General features: G+C 36.4%; 1 protein-coding gene across 1 annotated transcript in view; it reads left to right on the top strand.

Annotated features, from left to right (window-relative positions):
• RYK (receptor like tyrosine kinase) overlaps positions 1-20,458 on the top strand; it is an 82,803-nt gene that overhangs the window by 36,080 nt on the left and 26,265 nt on the right. Inside the window, exons 3-9 of the mRNA XM_074314085.1 lie at positions 197-296; positions 2,013-2,147; positions 4,661-4,714; positions 8,351-8,521; positions 12,441-12,530; positions 15,438-15,563; positions 16,808-16,894. Coding sequence (XP_074170186.1) covers positions 197-296; positions 2,013-2,147; positions 4,661-4,714; positions 8,351-8,521; positions 12,441-12,530; positions 15,438-15,563; positions 16,808-16,894 — 763 coding nt within the window. The remainder of the gene's footprint in view (positions 1-196; positions 297-2,012; positions 2,148-4,660; positions 4,715-8,350; positions 8,522-12,440; positions 12,531-15,437; positions 15,564-16,807; positions 16,895-20,458) is intronic.

Below are 20,458 nucleotides of genomic sequence, written 5' to 3'. Positions count from 1 at the left end.
AGAGTGTGACTTTCTGGATTGAATTTTTATCCAGTTGAAAATTCCTAGGTCTGTTTCTGATAATTTGGAATTTTTTTTTTTTAACTTCTGGATTATTTGTACATATGGAAGACTCATGTATTTGTTAGTTAATGAGCTAATCAGTGAAGTCAAGCTGTTATCACAGATCCAGTTTGTTTATTTCTCCGATTTACAGGTTGAATATAAGCTGGGATTCCAAGTAGACAATTTTGTGGCTATGGACATGCCCCAGGTCAACATTTCTGCTCAGGGGGAAGTTCCACGCACTTTATCAGGTGAGTCTTAAAGACAGAATTAAGATACTCTTTTCAACTATGTGTCCCATATCCCCAGAAGAAAGGTTTATATACTGTACTGCTGTGTAGTATATTTTACGTGATAGGCATACGATGTATAAGTACTTTGAAGAGTAATTTTTATATTGATTATTTGCACTGTGTTTTAAATCATTTCTTCTTTTCCCTCCCCTCTAGAACTGTCTGTGCTCAGCTCTTCCTTATCTCCTTTTCTGCATTCCTGGCACTGGCCTCTTGGATCCCTGTGTCCGGTCTTGTTTCTCTTATAATTCTCACCCTGTGGCCTGGGTGATCACAGAACACTCACATCTGACCATGTGATACCAAGCCCATCAGTGCCCCCACTTCCATCACCTGAACACAATCCAGACTTTCCAGCCAGTGTGCTGTATGTTTATCATCTGCCCCTGCCTGCCTGTCTGGCCTTATTGCTGCACTTGCCCGGGCTTCCCAGCAGTTCCACACTCCGTGCAGTTCTGATTTCCATGCCTGTACATGGGCTGGCCTCTGTATTTGAAACCATCTTTTCTGCTTTTAGACTCCTATTCATACTACATATTCTGCAAGACTCAAAATCTGCACTGTCCTTTTCCTGCCTCCTTTTCTCCCTCCAGTTTTTAACTCTTCTGTTCTTCCTGCCCTATAGAAGCTTGTATTTGCTGTTTTGGAACTGATGGCTGTTATCTTGTAATTCTTTATCTTTGTCCCCCCCTGTTAGCCTGTGGCCACCCTGAGGGCAGGAGTTGTCTTTTCAGCTCTCTACCCTTTGTTGGTCCCTGGCATAGCATCTGGCCTGGGATAGGAACTCAGGGCATGTCTGAGTAAATGATTTAAGTGTCATATTTATATCAATTTAACTACTTTTGAACCAGCCTTTGAGAAAGTCCCCTGAAGATGTGAGATTGTAAGAAAATGAAAAATTTTTCAACTTGAAAGTATAAGCCGAAGCAGTTTTGTGGAATTTTTTCTGGCAGCCTTAGTCACTTTTATTATTGACATATATTAATCTAAGTTTTAAGAAAGCATAGGAAGCCTGGTTAATTTTTATGGGTCAGTAAAGAAATTCAGAAATATTCATTTCTCTCATGTGCTCATACAGATATATTCTAAATTTGTAGAAAAAGAATCTTAAACTGGAAGACTGAAAAAAAAATTACGTGCACCAAAGTCTTATTCCATGGCCATAATAATTGATTAAAGTCAATTTCTATTTGAAAAGTTTGTTTTTTAATTCATAGTTGAGAATTTATCAGACTTGTTTACAGGTTTTTTTCTTTTTAAATCTTTTGATTAAGAGCAATACATATTGTATTTTGGTGGTGAATTGTCTTTCCTTTTTATCAAGTAATTTTTGTCACCGTTGATGTGACTGGTTAGCTGGCAGGGTTTACCGTACGATTCTATAGCTTTACTATATTATAGTAAGAGGACTTAGAAGACAAAGTGATATATTGAAAGTAATGAGCAAAAGTTGAAAATAATTACCCATTTATGTCTTGGCGTGTTTCGCTGTGTAGTCTGTAGACAAGTTCTCTGAAAGTTTCTGCTGAGTATTTTATGTAAACGTATTAGTTTTAGTTTTATTGCAACAAAAGTAAATAATTCTAAAATATTTAATGGGCATTTATGTTGATTTTTAGAAAACTAAAATTTTTTTTCTTTTTTTCTTTCTTTCTTTTTTTTTTTTTTTAACAGTGTTTCGAGTCGAGCTTTCCTGTACTGGCAAAGTAGATTCTGAGGTTATGATACTAATGCAGCTCAACTTGACAGTAAATTCTTCAAAAAACTTTACAGTCTTAAATTTTAAGCGAAGGAAAATGTGCTACAAAAGTAAGGAATTTATTTATCAAAGTTTGTGTTTTACATAGATGCGAGAAGGTCAAAAATAGATTTTGTCATCTTTTTTACAGATTTGTAATCAGATTTTGATTATAGTTGCAAATGAGAAAAGAAAGAGTACTAACAGATGAAATAGTTCATAGCCAGTAATGTCATTCAGGCCGCACTTAGTCCCTGCTCTCTTAAAATCTTTTATCAGAATCGTTAGAGCACTTTATATTAGGAATGTGGAATAGTATTAAAAGTACAAATCAGGTAATTCTGATAGGTGCCTCTGAGTAAATGGAGTGTTAACTGTGTTTCCTTTATAAAGTTCCTATTATGCAGAAGCTTTTCCCTGGGGCGTGATAAAGACTTTAGAATTATGGCTCTACTCTTGGCAGGGTCTTCGGACAAATTACTTAGTTTTAAGTCTCAGCGTTTTTTTAAATATGTAAAATGGACATAATAACCTGTTTAAGAGGGTTTTTTGTGTGTGTGCTTTTTTTTTTTTTAGATTAATTGACTCTAGCCTAAAGCTGAGAATACCATATGTGGCTACTTAATAAATGTTAGTAGTATTTGGTTTTGAATAATCTGTTACTCAAGAAATTACAGTGGGTATGAAAAAGAAAATAAATCCTAAAAAAAAAACAACCCTAACCTTACTGAGTTACTGTGTTCCAAGTGCTTTACATGCATTAAACCCATTTAATCCTAATAACCCTAGGCAGTATCTCATTAGCTCCATTATCTGTAGAGGAAGCTGTGGCTCAGAGAATCTGACCAACTCGCCAAGGTCACACAGCTAAGTGGTACAGCTGGGATACAAACCCATGCTCTTAGTGTCATTGTCAAACTGTCTCTTAACACATTTCCTGATTGAAATTAGTGCTGAGTGTTGGGAAAACACTTCAGGCCTGCAAGAGAGTTATAATGGCTAATGTCCAGATAAATGCAGTAAAAAAGCTGTATTACATTAGAATGGACATTTTTAATATAGAGAGTTAGCTTTGGTGTTTTGATACATTTTTCAGTTCTAGTGTATTCAGTACGTACTTACTTTCATGTAATTTTAAAGGCAAAGTGGATTTTAGATCAGCTGGTTCAACTGGTCATTATATAATTAATATGAGGAGACTGGGCCCTAGAGGGACCACCTAAACTTGCACACCAGTCAGTGAGGAGTGTAGAATACCTGGTTCCTGACCCCTAGGGGAGGTAGGTCGTGACCATACCATGGTGCTTCATCTTTAATGCTTAACGGCAGGATGATGGCCAAATGTGATGTAGTCTGTGGAGCCCACCACTGCTGGTTTGCTAAGGTTGATGAGCAGCAGATACTCAGATTGATCCCATGCCTTCTCCGTTTTCTTTAATATGTACATGAAAATTAACAGGTGGTGTAATTTTCTATTCTGTCTTAGACATAAGTTAAATATAATGCCACTCTTTTTATTTGGTGGTCATACTGATGACCACCCACTCATCCAGTTCACCTTCATGACTCTTTTTTTTTTTTTAATTTTATTGGGGAAGGAGAACAGAACTTTATTGGGGACAATGTGTACTTCCAGGCCTTTTTTCCAAGTCAAGTTGTTGTCCTTTCAACCTTAGTTGTGGAGGGTGCCGTTCAGCTTCAAGTTGTTGTCCTTTCAGTCTTAGTTGTGGAGGGCGCAGCTCAGCTCCAGGTCCAGTTGCCGTTGTTAATTGCAGGGGGCACAGCCCACCATCCCTTACGGGAGTCGAACTGGCAACCTTGAGGTTGAGAGCACGTGCTCCAACCAACTGAGCCATCCGGGAGCTCAGCGGCAGCTCAGCTCAAGGTGCCATGTTCAATCTTAGTTGCAGGGAGCGGAGCCCACCATCCCTTGTGGGATTCAAGGAGTTGAACCAGCAATCCATGTGGGAATCGAACCGGCAGCCTTTGGAGTTAGGAGCATGGAGCTCCAACCGCCTGAGCCACCGGGCCGTCCCCACATTCATGACTCTTAATATGTGACCCTAATATATTTATCTGGTTTTCCATTCTACAACATTTTGAAAACGATCTGCAACAGAAAACGTATCTGTACCATGTCAAATGTTAATGGGTGTCACAGGCAAGAAAAGTTTCCTTGATCATAGGCTGGGAATTACTGGATCAGACAAATTTCATTACTGTAGAATGCCTTAGAGCCTTTACACTCTGCTACTATGCTCTGTGACCCTCCACAGAGGTTATAGTATGTGGCTGTCCCCAAACTTCTTGACCACAGAAACCCTTTTTCTGAGCACCTCTAAGGAACACCCGTTGGTTAATGCTGGCATAAACTATTGATTGATGCATATAGTGATGGTTTTAAGGATAGTAATCTGTTATTATCTTGCCACAAATAAATACCTTGTTACTTATTTCAGGCAGTGTTCTGATAGAACATAAAACTATGTTAGAGGAAATTCAGAAAATGTAATTTATAATATTTAAGCATTTTCATGGACAAGAAAGAGTTTCTAAAGCATCTTATATCTCCTTCTTAATTCAGAACTTGAAGAAGTAAAAACTTCAGCCTTGGACAAAAACACTAGCAGAACTATTTGTAAGTGTTTCTGTATTATCCTTCTCTGTCATTAGAGATGAAAACGGTTGATTGCAAATGAACATGATTTCATGAAGCTTGGAGGCCTTGTGATTTCCAGTTTGTCAAAAGATAAATGACACTAGCTATTTAATTCACTGATGTTTTGTAGATTGGTCAGGTAAAACTATTAGAATATTAAAAATTTTGTGAAGTAAAATTCATACATATTTCATAACAACTGATCTAAAAAAACTTATAAGCAAGAATTCATATCACATCATTTCAAATGGTCACAATTAAAAGATGAGCATAAAATATGAGTAAGATCTTCATCTTTTTAGCAGAAAGTTAGAAAATCTGATTTGTGACCTGGACGTAACCCCCAGCTAATTTCATCTAGGTGAAAATGTAAGCTTAAAGATACCTTGTTATTTAAACTTACAGAACAGAAACTTAAATAGATTTTCACTTTTGTGGTAATGGTTGTGTTTAGATAGTAACTTAGCCTGCTTTTTACCTTTTCTGACATGTATGCCTCATTGAGTTTTACTTTTCCTGAGAATGTTTTAATAACAGTATATTAAAAGGTTATTAGATTCTCTTCGTAGAAGTAAATTTAAAATTTTGGGGGAGGATTTCAGGAATACAAAAGTAGAGAGAATGCTCTAATGAACCACCATGTGACCAGCAACCTGCTTAAATAATGACCAACATTTTGCCACTGTTGTTCCACTGAATCCCTCCTCCTTTTCCATGTGGATAGGTGGGTGAGAAGGGGTAGAATATTTTCAAGTATATCCCAGGTATCCTGTCATTTCACCCAGAAATATTTCATTGTGGATCTTTTTTAAAAGGCCATTAAAAAACAACCCACAGTCACCCAACACCTATTCACTTGTATTTGATTTATCACATGTAACAAAATGAACAATAATTCCTTAATATCTCCTAATGTTCACATTAACCTGACTGTCTCAAAACTGTCTTTTTTTAGTTTCTCTCCTAAATTAGGGTCCAGATGAAGTCTACACACACTGTATTTGGTTGACATGTATTTTATATTAATCAGAAATCCCCCCCCTTAATATTTTTTATTTTTTAAGGAAATTGATCCATTTGTCCCATTGAGTCAGTTTTCCATCTGCGTCCCTGTGGTGTCATTTGATGTGTTTTTCTCTCTCCTATAAACTGGTAGTTATATTTCATACTTGATTAGATTTAAGACCAACTCTTGACAAGAATAGTTCATAGATGGTAGTATGTACTTCCTGTTTTATCTTTTTCATCACCTCAGGAGGCACAAATTATCTGGATATCCCAAAGTAACCCTTTTTTAAAGGTACAATACTATGAGATACTCTACTTTTCTAGAATGTTTCATTTGGATTTATCTTTGAGAAGAAAACAACTATTTAAAAAAAAAAATCACTCCCCCCCAGTTTGTTTTTTAAATGTTGGTGATTTTACCCATTTCTTATGCTAGTAGGATGTTATTTCTCACAAAGAGAATAGAGTATTGCATATTCTTGGTCTCTGTCTGTCTCTTCCTTCTCCTTCCCTCCCTTTCTATATCCATCCATCCAACATTTATTGAGAGTTTATGATGTGCTAGGTGGTGTGTTTGAGGCAGAGGATTAAACTCTGAGCAAAACAGACCCTGCTCTCAAAGGCTTGTAATGTAATGGAGAAGCTGGACAAAGCAATAGGCAGGATAACAACGTGGTGTGGCAAACCGTGACAAGGCAGGTGCTTTGGGAACTCTGAGGAGGGCCATGTAGTCTCCTCTGAAGGACTGAGGGACGGCTTCCTGAGGAAAGTCACATCTCATCTGAGACCTGAAAGGTGACCAGGTGGGAGCAGGTGAAAGGTCAAAGCAAGGGACTGGGCACAGTGCATAGATAAGCCTGGAATATGGAGGTGATCATCAGGGTGCATCTGGGGGCTTTGCCCAGCAGAGCAGTGTCCTCTTCTGTGCCCTGGAGAGTGCTTGGATAGGTACTGCCACTATCTGCCTTTGGGCCTTTCCTTTTGCACCCCTACCAACATCAAATAGCCCACGGCGTTCTTGAGGAAATTCATGACTTCATTTAGGCTGCAGTCAAGTCTAGATGCCCTAGAAGCCGTTCTGTCTCTTTGCGTTCATCTGTTCTGATTTATTGTTTGTTGATTCAAAGTTTGAGTTTTAGGAAGCAATCTTATTTCCAAGTTTTTGAAAGCTATAGCTTTATCTTTGTCCTAACTTGTCCCCAGAACTCCAAACTTGTATTTCTATCAACCTGACATCTGCATGTAGGTGTGTGCTAGGTACTCTTGGAGAAAACAAACTCTTGATTCTCTTTCCCCAACCTATTTTTTTGCTTTTTTTTTTTTATCTTTGTAAAGGTACTATTCTTCACCTAATTCTTTCAGCCAAAGCTTTGATTCCTTTTTTTCTTGCTACCTTAGTATAATCCATTAGCAAGATTTGTTGACTCTGCAAACCAATCCGTTAACGTCTCATCTTCACCATAACATCCTTGCCCACGCCACTGCGGTCTCTTTCTTGGACTGTAGTAACCTTCTCACTTGTTCCTGCTTCTGCTCTTGCTCCCCTCCGCAGCGTTCTTTACACAGCACTGTACTCATCTTCGTTGTTTTCTTCAAGTAGGACAATGTGTGTCATTTGCTTGAAACCTGGGCAATGATTTCCCATCTCATTTAGGATAAACCCAAATTCCTCAGGTTTTGTTCAGTAGAATTATTATGTGGATTATCCTCATCAAAACTTAACTTGAAGCTGCACTTGTGCTTCTATTTCTCTGTCTTCCACTCTGCTCGCTCATTTTTCTCTGTACCTTTGTCTTTGTGTATCTCTTTCTCTGTTTGCCTCTGTGTGTGATTATGTCTTTGAGTTATATTCCCTATTACTGAGGCTTTCTTTATTTCTCTCTTTTTGAATAATAAAAGCTGAATATTATTTCATGACTAGAGTCCTGTTTTTCTGCATTTATCTTTAGAAACAGATAAGCAAAATAATTTGTTACCATCTAAAGAGAAAAAGATTAAACATTTGTTGTCATTCTTTAAACTGGTGGGTTGCTGTGTGGCATAACTCGCTGTGCTGTGAGTCACTGGTGGTTGGCAACAGAGGTGTCTGATCCCTCTACTCCATGCATCGCTGATGAGGACGTATGAGGCCCTATAGATCGGTGCTGTCCTGTATGGTAACTACCAGCCACGTGGTGATTTAACTTTAAATTAATTAAAACGAAATAAAATTAAAACTTCAGTTCCTCCGTTGTACTAGCTACATTTTAAGTGCGTAATGGCCATAGGTGGCCAGTGGCTCCTGTATTGGACAGCACATTTCCATCACTGCAGAATTTTCTCTGGGACAGCACTGCTATAGGTGTTTATTGTATGCTTACCACTTGTGATTTTATGCTCATTAATCAAAAGTTCTTTTTAAAACCCTTTTTTAAACTACAACAAAACATTTAAAAAATTTTGTGAGCTTAACATCCACACACTACTAGTAACTGATCTTAGGAAAGAATGGTCACACAAAGTGAAAATCTTTTACAAAGAACAGGATAATCATTGTGTATATTGGGTCACAAAGCAATTGATGATATTTGAATAAAAAGCTTAATGTGCTTTTCCTTTTTGTTTCAGATGATCCTGTACATGCAGCTCCAACCACTTCTACGCGTGTGTTTTATATCAGTGTAGGGGTTTGCTGTGCAGTAATATTTCTTGTAGCAATAATATTAGCTGTTTTGCACCTTCATAGTATGAAAAGGATTGAACTGGATGACAGGTATCGTACATATTTTGAAAAAGAAAAAAAATAAAAGCAGTTATTTGCATTTATTTAGATGGGAGCCCTCAGCCAGCCACACACAGTGGTGCGGGGGAAGGAGGGAGAATGATTAAGCCCCAGTCAAATGAAGAAGTACTGTCTTTGTTATTACCGTTGTTGTGTTTCTCTAATTTTATTTTTTAAATTTGTGAAGTCAGAAATTGTACTTTATTAGTTGATGGGGAAGAGGTGGAGATCACATTTTTTTTCCCATTGCCTTTGACATGACTCTATTCCCGACTCCTAGTACCTTTTTAAAATAGCCCTGTTTCCGTCTCCTAATTCGTCCCTCCATCATTATCTGTTTGTCCGTCCGTCCGTCCGTCCATCCATCCATCCATCCATCCATCCATCCATCCATCCAGTAAACAAACATTTATTGAGAACCTGCTGAGATTTAATCCATTGGTTCTCGACCTGGTTACACATTAGAGTCCTGGGTCAGCTTTCAAAACATATCAGTACTTGGGTCTAACCTTCAGAGATTCTGATATAATTGGTCTGGAGTGATGTTTGGGCATCATTATTTTTCTTAAAGCTTCCTGGATGATTCTAATGTGTAGCCTTTGAGATACATTGGGTTAGATATTATGCTAAGTGCTGGGAAAAAAAATAATGACATACCTTATGGCTTCAAATATTTAATCTTTGACATTAACCCATAATTATAAAAGTTTGTGAAGTTGATGATTGTGATATGTATATTATAGTGTGGGAATATAAAAGGTGTTTGTCCCAGCCTGGGTGAGTCAGAGATGAGGAGAACATTGTAGCCAGGATAGGGTGAGGGTAAAGACTGAGTGATACACAGGTTTATTTTCCCAATACACAGTTCTGGTTTCCCTCCTCAGTGCTTCCCAGTTGCTGATTGAAGACATTCCCAGCCTCATGACTTGGCTTTCAATGCCCTCTATGTGGATACGTAGCTTCCATATTCTTTGGATCTTTCTCTTTCTTACAGTGTCCTTACTTAATGCTTCAGCCAGCTGATTACTTATTTGTCACTTTTTCCTACACTTTGCCCTTCAGGACTTCTGTTCATGCTTTGCTTCTGCCCACAGGGCTCCCTGCATTTTCCATCAGTCCTTGTTCATTCTTCATATTTCAACTTCATTGCCATTTCTTTCAAGAAGCTTCTTCTAAGCCTCCCAACTATCCATTTCTCTCTCTTTGTTTCTCCTTCTTTCTCATTTTGGTCGCAATTATTATGCCTTTTCCTTCTAAGATCACTTTTTGTGTACTTGTCTCTCCTCTAGAGTATAAGCTTTCTTCAGTGTGGGAGCGGTGTGTCATAGTCATTGCTGAATCCCCCAGTCCTAACAGTGTCATACACACAGTGGGTAAGCATGTTTGTGGCATAAACAAAAACCTAAGGGGACAGGGAGCCTGGCTGGATTTAATACCTGCCCCTATTTACTCTCTGTTCCCACTATTTTACTTTATTTACCTGGGTAGAGAAAAGAGAAAGCAGATAAGAATGAAAAGAGAAATACATGGGTGTTTCAGAATATATTTTGTGTTGAAAGTAGATTTAGGTTTTAATTGAGGAAGAAATGGTATTTGGAAGCACTGAGGGAGAGATGAGGCAACAGGAACATTTTGATAGGACTCAGAGGATACAAGTGGTTAGAGGAGTCATTCAAGAACGTGATGTTTAGAAGTCAGTCTTGATACACACTTGGATGCTTGCGTGTGTGCTAGGGCTGTGAACCCACATAGACCAGAGCTGTGCAAGACCTTTCAGATTCCATGGGGCATACACCTCTGCCTGCTGAAATAATCTTTTACCACCCATGAACTGTTTCCAGTTCTCTAGTTTGCAAGTGAAGGTTTCCAGACATTGCTGGAATAAAAGCAACTTACTTTATCACGTGTTTTCAGAGCATAGCCCAGTGGTTAACAGCATGGACTCTGAGTTCTGGCTGTTCTACTTATTAGCTTTATGGCCTAAAGTAAGTATGCGGCCTCTTTATGTCTCAGTTTTCCTCATCTATAAAGCAGAGATATTAATGGCACATACTTACTAGGAATGTTGTTTTAATGAAATACCACACTCTTAGAACACAGCACTGCATTTAGTAAGTGCCATTATTCTGATTTTTGTTTTCAGACAGGTGCAGTGTGCTAGTAGTGATGGACAATTTCTTTTTTAGCTCTTTTCTGTTCTATTAGCCATTATTTATTACGTGCCAGGCAAGCTAACAGTGGTGGCTAGAATGTTCCCATCCAGTAATCTAACAGCAGTTAAGAGACACTTGCTTCTTCTCTCTGCGTAGAGGTCACTGAGGTAACAATCGGTACCATTTTATTGAGTGTTTATTTTTTACTGGTACTGTACCAAGCCCTTTACACATATTACCTTATTTGGCATCCACAGCCACCCTATGGGCATGATACTGTCCTTGTATTAAAGATGAAGAAACAAGCTTACAGAGAATAACTTTTCCAGGATTGAGCTGCTGGGACCAGGGCAGAGCAGCAGGAGAGAGTCATTATTATAATAGCTGTATTGTAAGGACTCAGTATTGTGATTGTATAAAGCACTTGCTGGATGCCAGGCACTGTTCCCGTGCTCTACATCCATTAATCCCCTTAATCTCACAATGGCCCTGTGAGGTTTGATGGAACCCATGGCTCCAGAGAATTACTGGACAGGGATGGTAGAGAGTTCTTCCATTGCAGGCTCTCAGGAGCCAGAGTCCTGTTACACACACAGCTTCTTTAAGGGGCAGAGAATAAAACTGCCTGAGATAAGCTCCTGCCAGGCAGGGGCAGCTGGAGCCCAGGTGTGTGGCTGTCCCTCTCCTGACACCACAAGGTGAATCTGTCCTGGAGACACAAAGCTTCTCTCCATATTCCCTCTCAAGTCCTTCCACAGAGGGACTGACCTGCACCCTGTCCACACGTCTTTCCCTGTTATGACTGTAGGAAAGTTCATTCCTCTTTTGTGGGGTACTTGAACTTGTTATTTGGCAATGTCTTCATTGTGCATTATCTCCATTACCCCACCACCTGCACTATTCCTTTCTTTCTCTTTACTTCTTTCTCTATCCAGTGCCTACTGGTATCAGTTAAATGAATGTTGAATGAAGAATGAGTAGAGAGGCAAAAAACCATTTTGTTATACCAATAGTTCTTTGCTTCTTTCATTATATATCACCAGCTCATGCCACAAGCAACCTTTCTGTCTGATTTATGCCTTTTTATTCCAAGGAAGTATGGTTTTCTCTCTTCGTTGATTGATTCAATAATTAATTAAGCTCTCACTGAGCTGAGGCTCATGTGGGCCCACTTGGGGCTTGTTGTCCTGGGCATTGGCTTGATGCGTAGGAGGATGTGAGCAAACAGACACTTTTCCTGCCCTCATGGACTCTATATATAGTCTGCTTGGGTGAGACAGACATTAAACAAGAAATCCCTGCTGGAATGCAGGCTTCATGAGGGTAGGGATCTTTGTCTGTTATGTTCACTTTGTCTATTAATGTTCACTGCTATATCCCCAAGCACCCAGCACAGTATCTGGCATGTAGTAGACACTTAACAAGTATTTGTTGAATGAATGAATGAACAAATAAATAAAAAGTAAATAAGTTACACAGAAAAATAGAGAAATACAAATTGTAAGTGCTCTGAGGAAAATTCTTTGCCCTAACTTCTAACTTCAATGCTAAAACAGTTAATATCTCCAAAACTAAATTGCTTATGAAAATCAAATGAGATAATTTATTTAGACGGGTTTTTAAACTATTAAATGCTAACAAATGTACATGTTCATTTTCTACCTCTTGTAATGTAGCTATGTTAGTGCAAAAGTAATTGTGGTTTTGTACCAGCCTAATAGATAGTGGTTTTAATAGTTGTCAGTAGATCCCTAACACTCCCTGCTTCCCTCTTAGCAGTAAGTCTGGGGTTTCAAAGGTCTGTCTCAGCCATCTACCCAGACGACCCAGTATCTGAGAGCCGACACACCCAATAATGCAACTCCTATTACCAGTAAGAGTTAATTTAATTCTAAACGTGATTACTAAAGTGGTCTGTGGTCTGTCCGTCAGAGGTACTGTATAGTCAGTTGCTTATGGGAGGTGTGTACCATACTACGTACATAGTATCTAACGAGTGCAGAAGGCTTGATCTTTAACTTTTGCTTTCTAGAACATTGAAACATTCTAAAATTGGAGTATTAAAAATAAAATTTAAGTTTAATTGCTAGATTTAATTTTGCAGAGATTTCCATAGACTAATTATATTAAAAGGACTACTAAATCAGTTTTGTATAAATCCAGAAGGAAGGTTTTCAGGTAATCAGAATAAGCCATTGAGCTACATTAAGACAGAGACTTGGATTTTAATGAATTGTTTGATGGTCTTACCAGCTGTGGTAAGGACTTTTGCATTGTTTTCTAATCATGATAGGATGCTAGCTGCCATCAGCATTGAGAGCATGGGATCTGATTTTCTTTTTTTTTAACAGGATTTTAATGAAAGTTTTTACACTTTAACATGTGGCTGTTCAGGGGGAAATAATCATTCCTGGAGTATAATGTAGGCATAATTAAGACTCATTCACCATACAAATAAGAAACAATGTAATCGTCAAGATAGACGGTGGGTTATAAGTCAGGGCCCCACTCAGTGATGCTATTGATTAATTAGATTCTTGTTGGCAATTAACTGTTACTTTCCTTGGGCTGACATTTACTCTTTAGTAAACTGATACTAAGAAGTTCTGTTCTTCACCCAGTGCCCTGTTGAGGTCTTTCAATACTGTTCCCATTATAAAGAACCAGGATTCTTTGGAGAAAGGGATAACTCCAAGACTGGGTCAGGAATGTACGAGATAAACCTGGGACATGTTGCTGAACCAAAAATCAAGGAAGCTGGTCCCCAAAATGGAACAATTTAAGCATCTAAAGAATAATGACAGCAATGGGTTGTAACATAAAATGTGGAAAAATCCATGAGTTTGTAATGATACTTTTTAAAAAAAATTGATCATTATGAGAGGTAACTGAGGCACTCTGACACCTGGCTGCATGAACTGTGTTTCAGAGTAACTAGATAGTGCTGGTGAATGAGGCAAAATATTTCTTTACAGAAGAGTCCCAGCTAGTAAATAGGGAAGGAATGGTAGTATTAGAAAATCACATTTGCAACCCCTAATAAAATATTTGATTCATGAAAAGATCGTTAATGTTTAAAACCCTATGAACAAAGGGAAATGGGAACTTTACCATTTGAGGGATCAGACTGTCACGGCCTGAATCCACTAGTGAAATAGCAAGCATCACAAAAAGGAGGACAACTAAGTATTTTGCATTCCTAGATGTGAGGCACCACCCATGGAGTATTCTTGTTTGCCCATCTTCCTCCAACCATTAGCCTGTAACCTGGATCTAATCAAGGTTGTAGAACTGATTTACAGTTTACAAGAAATATAGGGATAGAGGAACAAGTTAAGTGATATTTGAGGAAGCGGATGCCAGATATCCTCCAGGATAATTGACCTGGTTTCTTTAATAAGACAGTGGCAAGAAAAAGAAAAGGGCATTCTAGATTAAAAGAAATTTAAAAGAAGTAACAGCAGTTTATCATCACCAACAACAAAAGAAAATATGTGCTCTTCAGGAAAGATGTGAAAGTAGTCCAGATACTATTCAGCATACTACATCATTGCTTTTAATGTTTAGATGTTAGGCTTTGCTCATTAGAGTCAATTCGTGACTGTGGATACAACCATAAAGAGGTAGATAATTCAATTATTATATATGCTAAAAGCAAAATGCTTTTTTAAAAAAGTCAGTGAAAATACATTTATTTATTAAAACTTTTTTACCATCAATAAGAAATTTTCTTGTTTTTGTGGATATTACCTTAAGTAGATAGATAATTCATTTATTATATATGATAAAAACAAATAACTTTAAAAACTCAATGGAAATACATTTGTTTATAAGTAAAAAAAGAGAAAGGAACAGAAAAATATATTTGAAGACATAATGACCGGAATTTTCCAAAACTTAACAGACCACAGATTCAAGAAACTCAAGAGAACTCCAGGAGGGAATAAACACACAAATACTCACACACCGAGACATAGCTTGATCAAACTATTGATCACTGGAATCAGGTGTTGTCTGCAGAATCCATCCGTTATGAAATCTCCCAAACCCTTTTATGTAGTGCTTTCAGCAGCCATTGTTGGTCATTGTTTAGGTCTAATTCTTCAGGGATTTTTCTTCCCGATATCTACCAAAGCAAATAAATCATTAGAAATAGCATTCCAATTCCCCCTTCCTAACATGAGATCTTCCAATTTTTCTAATTTTTTAAATGAAAATTTTAATTTATGGCTAGAAATTTTGTTGTTGCTTTCATCGTATTAAAAATGGGAGTTAAGGGAACTGAAAAATACCAACCTCACAGTGGTATGACTAGGTTCTACGAATATCAGAATGATTAAATTAATTATATATTTTGTTAGAAAAGATGTTTTTACAAACATCTCTTCATTTGAAAAGTTCTTTTTTTAAGAGACTATATTAGAAAATCTTTTGGGAGAGAAACAGTCTATTAAGAGGGATTAAATTAAATTGCATGAATCAAAGCTTGTTTCACTTGGCTGAAAGGCAATTGAAGTGGTGGTAATGTAATATTACCTTTAGTGTTTATTTTAAATTCTGCTTTTTAAGATTTTGGGGTAGGTGGAAAAGTGTTTCTTTAAAATTTAATGTAGCCTTCATAAGTAATTTCTCCCTGTTCATGTGTGCTTTTTTCCTTTAATGGTTCTTAACATTCATTCATTCCCATGACTTTAGTTCTGAGGTTCTAACTGGTCTAGTTGACCCTGATGCCTTAATAAGGGTATTTATATTTCTTGGTTTGGCTTTGTTGGCTCCTCAGGTTATCCTACCTTGCGCATAGAGAAGAACGACCTGAGAAGCGTCACTCTTTTGGAGGCCAAAGCTAAGGTGAAGGATATAGCAATATCCAGGGAGAGGATAACTCTAAAAGATGTACTCCAAGAAGGTATTTATGATCTCAAAGTCAGGTTTCCAAGGAAGATTTAATGTTAACACTATAAAAACTTTTTGTTTCAAATTTTAAGAATTTCATGTCATTTTGTGTGTAAGGATAGAAAGCAGTGCTTTCTGTACCTTTATAAAACTGATTTTCATTTCCCTGTCTTTAGATCTTTAATTGGCGTTAATACAGCTTTGGTACAATTGTTGATTTTCAAGTATATTAAAGCATATTTTTAGTGTTTGTTACCTTTGAAGTATATTTTCTATTTAGTTCTTGTTTAAAGATGATCACTACTTAGCAGGCTTCTTCAGTATGCTCCAAGTAACGTTCTCTGTGACAGTGTGGAGGCTCTTGCAGAAGTAGCATGCATGGGCTTTGAAGTCATACCTAAGTTACAGTCCTAGTCCCACGATTTATTATCTGTGTGACGTCGGGAGTATCACTTAATGTCTTATATGTCCAGTTTCCTCTCCTGTAAATTCTGACTACATTATCTACTCTAGACTAGTTATGAAGATTAGATGAAATGATGCACGTTAAATGAACTAATACATGATAGGTGTTTGTTAGATACCAGGACCCTTCCTCTACCTACTTGCTGGTCCTTGCTTTCTTTTTTGAGTTTTAGGGTATTGACTTGGGGAGATGCTGAAAGAAGAAGACAGACATTAATAAAATATTTCATTCAGTTCTTTAAGTAGTTAGAGATTTACTTTTTTCTCCCTTCCGTAATTTCATTTGGAATGTTTTGATGCATAAGAGCTATCTGAATTCATCTTTTGGTTGGGTTGCTTGTAGGTCAATCACAGCTGGGTGAGGGGCTTGAACTGTCCCCAGCAGCAAATGGAAATTAACAGAACTGTCTGTTTTTCAATGTATGCGGATAGTCCATTTCTTTCCTTTTTCGTTGCTCTGAGGTTAAGCCTTGAAAGTCCTAAGTGCCTCTGTGGATGCCCCATTACTGAGCTGCAGCGCTCTTAGCTGTGTCATTAGTTTACTTGGGATAATTCAGAAAGAATTCTCAGATACTTGTGAGAAATTTCTAAAAGCAAGATATTTCATAGTTACAAAGAACTTCTAACAGTCATTAAAAAACAAGATTTGGGTCTTAATCTAGGCCTAGAGTAATATTGTCCACTTATATTCTTGTTATGTTTGTTTAAAGTTACATTGTGCCAGAAAGTTTTGTACTTATAATTTTATGAAGCTTATTATATGATCTCATTAATTATTATTTTTTATTTTAGGTACTTTTGGGCGTATTTTCCATGGGATTTTAGTAGATGAAAAAGATCCAAATAAAGAAAAACAAACATTTGTAAAAACAGTTAAAGGTAGGAATTTAACCCCATACGATTTCCATAATGCTTTCCTGCTTAGGCGGTTCGTCCTAGCAAAATCCTGCCCCACGTTCTCAGTGTGTGCCACACCTTGAAATCAGTCCATGTTAATTTAGCTCATAGGAGGCTTTTTAGGAGATTTGGTTCTTCTCATTAGGGTATAAACAAATAGAAGTTTGATAAATTAAGACATTGTACATTTAGTAAATATTGTTCAGGCTTCTAGTTAGATTATATCAATTTGACTTCATTGTTGCTATATCTAATATGGTGTTTTTCCTACATTAAAATTATCTGCTTTTTTTTTCTTAACATTGTTATTAGTTTTCCCTCCTCTCTGCAACCCCCCATTACTGAGGACTAGAAAGAAAAAAAAATGACCTCCATGCCCACTGTGCCTTATGAGAATAGCCACTGCTTACCTTCCTCTTACCGGCCCCCTTTGTATTTTGCTATTATACACAATGCTGCAGAAAATATCCATGTGTGTATTTCTTGGTGTACCTTTGCAGGTATAGCAGTAGGTAGAATTGCTTCCCCAAGCGGTGTTTACATTTAAAATTTGGATAAATATTGCCAGATTATTTTCTAGAAGGTAGCACTAGTTTTATTTTTCATGAACAGAATTTTTCATAAACCTATTTTCACATATGTACCTTTTGGAGAAAGGTATATACTTAATTTTTCACTTACGGATATATATATAATTTTTTTAGTTAGCCATTCCCTATCAGAATACACTAGAATATTATTTATATATGGCTTATTCCCTATTAGTGGTAAATTAGTAAGATCTTTTAAAACATTAGAATTTTAATTATTTATAATTGATGATTGTAAAAGCTGAAATGATTCTTAGTTAAACTGTCTATATGTAGTAATTTATAGGGTGCTTAATGTCTACCAGGATCTGGCATAAGTTGAGGTGATAAGATACTAATTTTGGAAAAACAAGTTTAGCATTTTGAAAACAAATTGAGGGCAAAATTAAATTCAGTTTCATGAGTAGGAGGTGACAGTCTTATGAAGTTAATTTATAAGAACTTGTTTCTAAATTTACTTAAAAGAATTCATGGAAAGCATGAAGGATTTATGTTTACTGTTTCCAAAAATTTGGGTTGTACTCATCTATCGTGTTTCCCCGAAAATAAGACCTAGCCAGACCATCAGCTCTAATGCATCTTTTGGAGCAAAAATTAATATAAGCCCTGGTCTTATTTTAATATAATATATAATATAGTATCATATGATGATATGAAATGAAATGATATGATATGATATGATATTGGGTATAATATAATATAATACCAGATCTTACATTAATTTTTGCTCCCAAAGATGCGTTAGAGCTGATGGTCCGGCTAGGTCTTATTTTCGGGGAAACACGGTATTTAAGTTAGGTTCCTTTTCCTGACTAACTTTGAAGGATATTGTACATATTTCTCTTTATAAATGTAAATTTGAACCTTAAGTTTAATAACCACTGCCTTTGGGTGTACGTCCCCATTTTTTAAAGGAAACATTTCTCCTTAATTCTAATGTTACTTCTGGGGTTTGTAAAAATTCCATGGACTATTTAGAACTGGGCTATTATTAATTCTGAATGAATCTTAAACTAACAAAGGAGATTTTTGTACAGAATTGGATTGAAGGTTGGAAGAGGGGAAAGAAGGAAATAATAGTGATAAGAAAACACAATGTAGATACTGGACTGTTTCACGAGATAAGATTTCTCTTTCCGTATACACTTGAATTGCAGTCACTTGCTTGTTTCTACTTCTTACTTCTGTAATTATAATGTTCTCTTTGAGCCAGACGGAAACAAGAGAAAGCACAGTGAGTTCTTACCCAAAACATGGTCAAGGTTTGCTTGGGAAACAAAGAGGAAGTGCATGACCATAGTCCTTGCCTCTGAATTGTTAGAGTACTCCACATGATATCTCTCAGATTTATTCTTTTGGAATGTTATTTTTATTCTTTTAATTGAAGCTACATAGAGCTGAGAAAGTTCTTTTCACACATCTGTGTGCTTCGTTGCATGCTATACAATTAGAAGTGCAGTTTAAAATGCAAAATAAGTATGCTTTTAAACGATCATTGACCTTTGCTTTTAGGCATAAGCAGAAAATTGGAGTTTGGCTTCTTAAAAATTTCGTAATTTTGCACAGATACTTAATAGATATTCCAGTATAAATTTTCAGAGATGGAAATTAGGAATCTGAATTTCACAGAAAGAATACTGTGACATTGAATTTCATAAAATAAATGAATTAGTTGAAGATTATTGTTGTTAAGTTCTTATTTTCTTTACTAGCTAAATTTTTGTAACTTGGGAATTTTTTTTATCATTTTGTTCTTTTTTGTAACTTTTAGAATGTAAATTATTTTATAGTATTCTTTTCAAATGTATACATCTTGATACCTTTCAGGTATTTAAAATTAAAAGACTAGGACTAGACTGGGAAAGGAATCCAGGAAAATGATGTTTTTCTTACTAAATGGATAAGGTTATTTTTTCTCCAATTTAAAGTTTTCTTAGATCATCTTGTTCTTAATAGAACATGCTTATCAAAGTTAAGGACTTGAAAAATATTATGCATAAAATGACACATTATGAAATTACCTTTGTTTTACTTGGATCTCTGTACCAGTTGATGGGAAGGTAAACTCTTAACAACTGGGTGCAGACCTCCAACTATTACTAGTTTTCAGTCCTAAAAACGTCCTACCAGCCCCTAAACAGTCCTGGCTATAATTTTGTTAAAAATTATTTAGATTACAGAAATAGTAATAAAAGCACATTGCACCATTTACTAAATGATCCTAAATGTTAAACAGTTTTTAGACAACTACAGTTTATTCCACTAGACATTGGTTGAAGCATCTTTTCCAAAGAAGTACCAAGTATTTCAAGTCCTTTGCTTTTTGTCCACCCATTTGACATTCCTACAAAAGTCTTAACTAAGTAAAGCTGTCTGGAAGGGGGAGAGGGAGTGGTTCCTTCGTTTAGAGTTGGAAGTAAATGAAATTTGTGATTTCTCAGCTTTGACAGCTGTACTTCTAAGGAGTGAATGTGATTTGTAATCATAGTGCCTGAGTTCAGTGGTGTGGATTTTACTTCAACATTTTACTAGGTAGAAAGCTAGGATGTGGAATTTTTATCTTTTTCTCCTTCTTACTGCATTGATCAGAAGCTTTAAAATTATTATTACTAATTTATTGTTGACAAATTGGTTTCTTTGAAAGTGTTTTTAAGGATACACTATACTCTTAATTTTGTTTTTGATATCTACAAATCATTTTTTTAAAAATTGACACTAATTTTTAATTTTATAATGAAATGTACTATTTATTTATATAGTAGAAACATTTTTTTTAAACACTGGAGAAATGCCTCTTCATTTTTTTTCTTACTGATTTGTATGAGCTCTTTAAAGGAGGAGGACAGAAAGGAAATTAGCCCTGTATGCCTATAGATATTTTTCCAGTCTGTTATTACTTTCTATACTTTGTTTATGTAACCTTACTTAATTTCTAATTTTTATGTAGTCAAATTTA

This window comes from Rhinolophus sinicus, linkage group LG10, assembly GCF_036562045.2.
Source record: "Rhinolophus sinicus isolate RSC01 linkage group LG10, ASM3656204v1, whole genome shotgun sequence".
NCBI lineage: Eukaryota > Metazoa > Chordata > Mammalia > Chiroptera > Rhinolophidae > Rhinolophus > Rhinolophus sinicus.
The sequence above is the reverse complement of the archived record's forward strand: the minus strand, read 5'-3'. Positions and strand labels throughout refer to the sequence as shown.